General features: G+C 40.2%; 1 protein-coding gene across 2 annotated transcripts; it reads left to right on the forward strand.

The window, feature by feature from the left end:
* The first annotated feature begins 224 nt into the window (after window positions 1–224).
* yy1b (YY1 transcription factor b) lies at window positions 225–7,487 on the forward strand. Of its 2 annotated transcripts, XM_017683382.2 has the most exons (6): window positions 225–943; window positions 3,248–3,410; window positions 4,027–4,071; window positions 4,382–4,442; window positions 6,031–6,189; window positions 6,441–7,487. In XM_017683382.2, exons 1-6 carry the CDS (start codon window positions 412–414, stop codon window positions 6,621–6,623), a joined length of 1,143 nt encoding a protein of 380 aa, XP_017538871.1. In that variant the 5' UTR covers window positions 225–411; the 3' UTR covers window positions 6,624–7,487. The 2 variants fall into 2 exon arrangements, with proteins under 2 accessions (XP_017538871.1, XP_017538879.1); XM_017683390.2 differs by lacking the exon at window positions 4,027–4,071 and having other exon boundaries at window positions 227–943.
* Window positions 7,488–9,434: the final 1,947 nt, after the last annotated feature.

Here is a 9,434-nt window from a genome sequence, read left to right on the forward strand (position 1 = left end):
AACCACATATCATTGATTGTGTATCCTAAAAATGTTTAGTCGTCTTATTTTTTCAGTTTGGTTCGCAGCATTTGTCTTTGTTGAGAATAAACAATTTCCATCGCAAAACAACACAAAATCCCTTTTAAAGCGTAAAATCCTTTTTAATCCCGCTGTCCTTTAATGAAAGCGCGCGCGTGTGCGCGCTCCCAAGCCTCCCCCAATCTCGCGAGAGTTGGAACTGGAGCGTAGTGGCGACGTGAACGCGTGTGAACTGAGTGGAGTTATTTGTATTATAGAAGAGAGGGAGGGCGGCAGCAGTAGCAGCTATCGTTTCAGCGCAGGGGGTGTGTGTTTGTGGGCCAACGAGCTCTGCTGCGAGTGTGTGTATGTGTGTGCGCAAGCAAGCGAGCAAAGCTGGCGGAGTTCAACATGGCATCCGGCGAAACGCTGTACATAGAGACAGACGGTTCGGAGATGCCGGCTGAAATAGTGGAGCTGCACGAAATCGAGGTGGAGACGATTCCTGTAGAGACTATCGAGACGACGGTGGTCGGTGGCGACGACGATGATGACGATCACCAGCCCATGATCGCCCTGCAGCCTCTCGTAACAGACGATCCGAGCCAGGTCCACCACCACCAGGAGGTAATTCTGGTGCAGACCCGAGAGGAGGTCGTCGGTGGGGACGAATCGGACCTCCGGGCCGACGACGGGTTCGAGGATCAGATCCTCATCCCCGTGCCCGCTCCGGGCGCGGAAGAGGAGTACATCGGGCAGACTCTGGTCACGGTGGCGGGGAAGAGCTCCGTGGGGCGGATGAAGAAGGGGGCAGGCAGCGGCAAAAAAGCAGGCAAAAAGAGCTACTTAAGCGCCTCGGAGGCCAGTGGGAGAAAATGGGAGCAAAAGCAGGTGCAAATAAAGACGCTGGAAGGCGAGTTCTCCGTTACGATGTGGGCGTCAGGTGAGTTATCCGGACCAGATTCGCAAGTTTCTCCCTCGGTGGCTCGTTGCTGTGTCGATAGCTTACAGAGCAGGGCCTGGCAGGGCGGTGTCCGTCCGCAGCGGCTCCCTCCGCCACTCCGTCCCGTAGCGCAGTGTCGGGAGTGTCGCCGAGACTGCCGCACGCCGAAAATGCGAGCACTTACAGTGGTGTGTTTTTGTTTTGAAGGGAGGCCATGTTTTTAGGTGTTGCTGGGCGCCGCCATGTTCGCCGAGTCCAGTATGGCGGCCCGTAAAAATGGCGAAGATGGCGGAGAGAGGGGAGCGCTGTGGTCGCTCTGCGTGTAGGCCGCGAAGCGCAGAGCGGCTAACGGGCTACCTCAGAGGCTTAGTGCTCATAAAACAAACAGGGAGCACGCTAAGTGGATTAAGATTACCGTGTTGTGACACTCAAACATCGTGTCGTTAGTACAAGAAAGCGTTTCGGGCCGTTTTATCTGTAATTTGTGCCTTTTTGTTGAAGTGCCTCTGGTTTTGTAGCGCGCTAGCTAAATGAGCTAATCTGCCCGTGTGCATTGTTTTCGGCGGCTGGGAATTGGTAACGGTAACGTTACACACGATTAATTGAACCGATTGTTAGAAATTAGTCATTGAAACTTTTATCACGGTTGACCTCATTAATGTTATTATTGCCAGCCGTTTTAGCGGCGGGTCTTTTATCGTGGCTGATTTTTTTTTTTTTTTTTTTAAGGCCTCGATCCTCGTTAGGCTCCTTTACCCCGAGACTGCTAACGGTAGTCAAGTAAACAAAGGCTTGGGTGCTTCCGTCACTATTCAAAATGACTACTTTTGCTGTATTTTCCCAACCAGGAAATGCAGCTGCAGCACATTTGGCAGTTTCCTTGCTCATTTAGCCTCGTCTTTATCTGCTTTGTTGAAGCGAATGTTTGGGAGCAAGGAGACGATCGAACTGGTCTGGCTCCGTAAACACGGCTCCCCCTGGGGGGTAACGTTAGTTAGTGGCCGCTGTTATTGTTTGTCGTTCCTCGTGTATGTCCGTAGCTGACAGCATCAGCTCCTCTGTCTAGTCTGTGGTATTGGTGCCTTGCCAGCAGCGTGCTGTTAAATGCAATGAAAATATTTAATTACCTTTTTTGCACTTGCCACTTGCTGATGCTGACTTCATGCAGAGTGTGTATGTGATGGAGCCAAATTAACTATCAAGCTGGGGAGCCAAGAGAATGGGCCACATTTGTGATATTTACAATAAGTACTAGATGTGCTGACCTGTGCTGCTTAAGAATGCGTTAATAAAAATCATTTTGTCATGCCTCCTGTGGTCTGCCACAGAATGCTAGTATTGCCTTACAGTAATGACATTAATTTTGATTATATTATTTTGTTTTGACTTTTTTTTTTTTTTTCCCCCCCTCTTAAAAAGGCACCAATGTAAATCCTGTGCAGCATCACTATACAAACCACATTTCCAGATGGCAAACTTAATTTTAAATTTCAAAATCCCATCCAGAAATAGAATTAAAAAATCTAGGAATAAACTGCTTGGCAACCGGGACATTGCTGTTTTATGGCCATTATGTCATAGCATTACACATTACTATTCAGTAGTGTGGAATTACTTATTTATTAACATGAAACCAATTTTGCAGATGCACGTGTAAAATGATTCTATTGTAGTGCATCTTCTTTACAGCTTTATAGGTTTTAGCTTATTTTCTAGAAAGATGTTAAAACAAAGACAAAATTTAGATGTGACAAACCAATCTGTAGATAATTTCACTATGGTTGAGTAACCTGACATTCAGAATAAAGTTATAATAATTGACCTCCAGGATGCCTCGTATTTGGAAAATGGTGATTAAATCTTCATGTAGATAACTTATTAGGGCTTAACTTTAAATGGGTGATTGCAGGGTATTATTTATCATCTAACTTATTTGTTTTCCTAAAGAACATGAAATGTAGTTAGTAGTAGCAAGTAATAAAGTTACTCTAAAGTGCCTTTAGGTCTCTCGTGCAGTATTTCAATCTATGCTGTTTAATGTTATTGAATAAAATAATAGCAATTATTATTGGCATTAACTCAAACCTCTAAACAGCTTTGTAACACCTGTTATGTGTCATAACTAAAAATATTACAGAAATATAGCTTAAAACTGAAAAGCAATATTATGGCATACCAGTATAGGTGACATATCACCCAGCACTGTTTTATTGGACCAAAAATGCCTTGATTTGTCAAAACCCTCATCTGGAACGTCTGAACTTGGTCAGGCCACTCACAGTACACAAAAAACTTTCATTTCAGATGACAAAAAGGACATTGACCATGAAACCGTGGTGGAGGAACAGATTATTGGTGAGAGTTCTCCTCCAGACTACTCTGAATACATGACTGGAAAGAAGCTCCCTCCTGGTGGCATCCCAGGAATTGACCTCTCAGACCCCAAACAGCTAGCAGAGTTTGCCAGGTGAGATGATCTCAGACTAATGGAACTGTTTACAGACATGATAACAGTAATGCGAGTGACTTAGCCTTCAGTATTTGGTTTCAGTCAGAAGTAGGGTGTTTGTGGAGAGCACTCTTATTTGAAATGGGTTGATTACTCATAACTGCTCTTCGTTTAGGCTATTTCAACAGGTGTATTTCCACAGTGAAAAACCTCTTGACAACTAAGCACTGGGTGGAAATAATCAGTGTCACTCAAATATTTTCTCCTTTTTTATTCAGATTTGCACAGCCGTGGAATTAATTATGGTTTGAAACTGTTACTACAACTACAAAACTGAAACCATCTGAATGTGTACAGTTTGTACAAAGGCAGATTTCAGGAGAGAAGTACTGTATAATGTATTGCGTAAGAGTACAAGCATCCCTGCTGAGCGAATTCTGACATAAGCAACCGTGTTTAAAAATGAATGTGTGCCACAGTAAGAGGTGACTATTTTTTTTTTTTTTTTTTTTTTTTTTTTAAATATTTGATTTACACACAGCATCTAAAGATGCAAAGGTTCCTTTTCTGTGCAGACTGGCTCTCTGTACAGCATTTTTCAATCTAATAATTATTAATTGGTGGTGTTTCTTAGTCCCTACAGTAACAATGGCGGCCCTTTTGGTCGCGAATCAGCACGGTAAGATGTGAATCTTTGGTGTACTGTTGACCATTTTGGTCTCAGAGTTTGTAGCTATATGATGAATCTTTTATTGTGATCACTAATGGGGCTGTAAGGGGCTGAGTTCTTTGCCACTCATAGAGAACACTAAGTAGTGTTATAACTTTCCGAGAACCCACTTATCTTTTTTGGCTCTAGTCTGTGTCTGATTTGCTTTCATAGGTGCACAAATAATAGGAGCCTCTGTATTCAGTGTCTGTATGTGTAACAATACTTGTCCTTTTGCCTAAATTCAGTTGATCAAATCTTGTTCTTTTTGTTCTCTCAGAATGAAGCCACGAAAGATCAAAGAGGATGATGCACCCAGGACGATAGCCTGCCCCCACAAAGTGAGTGTTTTCTCATTTTATATTTTATTTAAATAATATTTAATTAATAATGTAAAAAAAAAATATTTATTTTTTACATTTGACTCAGGTAGTGAATTACTTAGCATTTCAAATTTCAAGTCACACCAAAATACAGTAAACTGCCACTAGGTGGCAAATTATGAACTGTGGATTTAATTGAGTTTAGTCTGACTCTGCCGTTACCTCCTTTTATTATTCAGTCTCTTGTCTGATCATAGCAGGGCAAGGAACAGAAATGAAACTAAATAATCAGCCTTAACTGTTCTGTAACAAACATTAATTTGGAATTTGTATTACTAGTTTAAAATGTTTTTTGGGGTTTTTTTGTTCTTTTTTTTTTCTTCATTCCATGCAGCCCTCAACCTAATAATTTGAACAAGCTTATTCATGGCTTGCCTCCAACGAGAGAGAGGGAGAGAATGATCATGTCTTTGTCAATACAAGCGCGGTCGCTTTTCGGACTTACAAACTTTATTGCGTTAGGTCTACATAGAGGTTATGTGTGTGGGGGGGGGCGTAGAACAAAACTTAATAACATGCAGGGCTGGGTATCAACTCAATACTATATGGTACAAACCAAATTACATCTATTATACCAAGTATCAAAAATTCCATGTCATTCAGCACCAAATTTTAGTACTTAAGTGGTCAATAATCAATTCCATGCTCAAAATCCAGCCCAGTGATGGGCCATTATCATAATTTTTTTCCAGTCATGTTCAGGCTTGCCTTAATTTGCATATGTAGCACTAAAGTGCTGTTTTACTGGGACGCATGTATTAATACATGACATGAAAATTCCAGTAAACAGGAGATTATGTTCTCTGCATAAATAACCAACAATTCCTTAGTTTCTAAATCATGAACAAAAATACACATCCTTTGACTTTTTGACTCTCTCATATAAAGTGACAATAAAAACACAAACATTCTGCAATGCCTGCACTCAGGGTAGGCTTTTGTCACTTTTCTGTAGAATCATAAAATACAAAAGAAAAACAAAAATATATTACACAAGCTGGGAATTGTACTAGGTTTCCTTTGGGCAAAATGCCATATCAGCTTTACCAGGATTTTGACTCTGTCTTGCTTTCATGCCTAACTACTTCCCGGTAAATTCCGCAGTGAAAGTGCATATGTAAAAGGGGCTTTAATTACATTCTGTGTGCATCTTAATAACATCAGTGCACTTAGAAATGCAAGAACTGAGATGTTAAAATATTGGTTATACTCTGAGTGAATTCATTTTATTAATTCTGTTTCTATTGTCTTGGATCACAGTCCTAAGACAAAGAACCCATTGCATCCAAATGTATACATTGTCTACATTGTCTGATACTGAATATCTGCATGTGTCAGATGTCTCCTCTTTCCAGTATGTGCCTTAATTCAGACAGACCTCAGGAGTGAGAGATCCCGCTCTGATACCCTTCCAATAATATGTGTGTCCAGGGTTTATCTTTTTAAATAGTCTTATTGTAGTGTCTAAAGACAGGTGCTGATAGGGCCTTCTTTCTGCGCACTGTAATGATGATACCATCTTAATCAAGTTTATGTGTACCTCCAGGGATGCACTAAGATGTTCAGGGATAACTCTGCAATGAGGAAGCACCTACACACCCACGGACCACGGGTTCATGTGTGTGCAGAGTGTGGGAAAGCCTTCGTGGAGAGCTCCAAGCTAAAGCGCCACCAACTTGTTCACACTGGAGAAAAGCCTTTCCAGGTTAGAACATACACTTTCATCACTGAAGCGCAGATGGATTCTTTTGAACAGAAGGGAACAACAATTTCTTTTCAAACTCTTGCTTATGTATCTGTCTGTCAGATCCACTTAATGAATAAGAATAATTTCAAATGCTTGTCTTATTTACAGATCTAAACTTCTGCTAATAGTTTCATCATCAAACATGCTCAGAACAGTCTGGATATAGTTCTGATAGAACTCTAACTCTTGTGTTTATCTCTCCTGATTAGTGCACTTTTGAGGGCTGTGGAAAACGCTTCTCTCTGGACTTTAACCTACGCACACATGTGCGAATTCACACCGGAGACCGCCCGTACGTCTGCCCATTCGATGGCTGCAATAAAAAGTTTGCTCAGTCCACCAACCTAAAATCGCATATTCTAACACATGCGAAAGCCAAAAACAACCAATGAGCACCTCTGTTTCGTTTTCCCCTTTTACACCTGAACCCAGCCTCAACGCTACAGCATCTTAACACTGGAGGTTTGAACTATGCTCTTCTGTAGTTCTCCTAAGGAGCAGGGGCAAAAAAAAAAAGACCTCAAGGTCTTGGGATAAATTATGGCCATTGTGAAAGACACAAAAGCAAAACATTGGGAACCCCTCTGTCCTCAAATCAGTCTGCTAACCTTGTGGCCCTTGCTGAGGAGCAGAGCTGCTTCCAACCCAGCTGACCACAGCACGTTTTGGTGTCGTCGCAGCCGGATGAATGATCGAACTCATGGACACTCATAGACATTGCTTTTTACCACAAAGATGAACTAGAACATTCGGACAGTTTGCTCCATTTCTTTTCACTTTTACTTAAATCTCACCAGTCCGCATAGATTAGCTTTTAATTTTGTATTTCTTCAAGTGTGCATATTGTACACTTATTTTTGGGATATGCTTAGTAATGCAACCTTGTGATCATTCTTTATCCCTAAGGATTTAAGGTTTTTGCTTAGGACATGTTCTTGGAAGGGTAAGACAATACTTCAGAAGTTACTGTAAGACAATACTTAAAGTATTTTATGTAAAAAGTTATCTTTTTGTTTCTTTTTTTTTTCCTTCTTCTTTATTTGGTTGTAATCTAACCACTGAATAATCTTGTATACGTGTATCATATGGCTGTATGGAGATCATGTAGAAATGGAAGACGGCGTGATTTCAAGTGTTTACTGCTTTAAAGCGTTTAGTCATCAGTTAATTTCTCTTTTGTCACATTTGTCTTACTTGGCAAAGAATATGCGTTCACTTTTAAACCCATCTCACAATAAACCACAGTGTGATCTATCTTTTTTTTTCTTTATTTAGAATGCATTGTAAAGGCCTAAACCATGAAATATTCTTTGTTAATATTTACATTTCCATGTATTTCAGTGAGCTGCAATTAAAAAAAAAAAGGAGAAAAACATTCATATATATAGATTGTTGTATGTCTTTTGGAAGTCAAGCCTTGAAAACCACCAGCATATCAGTGCAGCTGAAATGGCCTGTTATAGCATCTCTGGACATGGATTAGGCCTAGACCTGGAATAAATTAATTTTAAAGTCCAGTATTGGTCTTTATCTGGGTCTGGGAGACTGGTCGCTAATGTCTCTTGATGACAGCGGATGGTGTGCTGACCTCTTGTGGTCAAGATGTAATGGTTAAGACTTGCATCATATTTACACACAGGTAATTTACTTCTGAATATTTTCCCATCTTCTTGGTCTTTGATACCACTGTCCGTGTGACTCTGGTGGTGGTCATGAGACTTCTTTGTACAGAGCTTTTGGCAAGATGACATTGCTCAACATTGGAGAACTACTCTCCTTTGATCCAGTTGCACTTTAAAATTTTTTTTTATTGAGCTTTCATTTAAATGACAACGATAGAATAAACTTTGAACATTAAAGACCAGTAATGTAACATCCAGCTCTGCTGACATTAAGCCTGATTCCCACTGAAGCGCTGTCCATGGTACTGAGAGGCTGTGCTGATTCATTTATATTGTATAATTAAACTCTGAAACTGAGAGCGCGCTGAATAGGAGAAACAGCTTTGCTGATGTATAATACTCAGCTGGAAATTTGGAACATTTAAAGTAATCACCTTTTATACCAACTGCTTCTCAGATGACTGTAATAGCTATAGGGGCTGTTTCTTCAGAGATTACTACCAGTTCTTGAATCATGCCGATACTAAAATTGGAAGTACTTGTGCTAAGTAGTTTGTGAAACTAGTGTCAGATTTTGCTGAAGGATCGTTCACAAAGTACCTGGTTAAACACAGACTCGGTGAAACGTTTCACCAGCACACTGCCAGCAGCACTTTGAATGAATTCAATAGCTTAAGTAGAAAAGTGTTCAGAGGTTAAATGTGTTGCATATCAAGTAAGAAATTCTTTTAAAAAATGGTGGTTTGTTGTAGAACTACTGCAAGTGGATGGTTATTGGCTTCTCTTGTGTTACAAGACAAATTCATATTTTTAGCACAATTATCAGCACTTTCAGAAATTCTTATTCACTGTGTGTACTTTCGCTGTACCAATCTATCAAATCTTTATATATCTTGCAGCTTTTATGGCAATTGTGACTCAAAATGCTTTACAGAATGACGCATAGTTGCGATGAGGATCAAGAAAAGAGAAAAATTACAAAAACATAGGCAATAGTTACATAAATGTGTATAAGCATCAACATAGGGAGATCAGAGAAGTCGGTAACAATTTATTGCAATGTTTATAAGACTACATGACACCTGCTTAAGCACAGCTGACACACCTACACAGACGTTTATGACCCTAAACTTTAATTATATTTATTTTATTAAACAAATGATTGAATCTGAATCTTTCAACTGTACATTAAAAGAAATCAAAAATATCTTTAAAAAAACAGAAAATACAAAAAGGTTAGTACCATTTACACAAATTTAGGGGTGTTTGGTGTTTGGGACAGTCACCTCCTAATAGGAAGTCTCTCCAAGTGCTGATATTATCTATATTTAGTTGTGGCATCGCGGCTGAGTGCTTGGGCCCTGCCTTTTTGCTGGCTCTCTCGGCCGTCATCGCCGGGGCCCGGAGGGTGGGCGCGTGCCACATTAGCTTATTACCATTTCATTGTTTTCAGTTTTAATCGATCATAACATATTCCCTTGAAATATACAAAATCTGAATACTTAGGGTTTTTTTTTTTAAACAAAAAATGTTTTTTCTTTTAAAAATAGTTTTGCAGTGGGACGACAGTTTGAATTCATT

The sequence above is a fragment of the Pygocentrus nattereri genome, chromosome 4 (genome assembly GCF_015220715.1).
Source record: "Pygocentrus nattereri isolate fPygNat1 chromosome 4, fPygNat1.pri, whole genome shotgun sequence".
Lineage (NCBI taxonomy): Eukaryota > Metazoa > Chordata > Actinopteri > Characiformes > Serrasalmidae > Pygocentrus > Pygocentrus nattereri.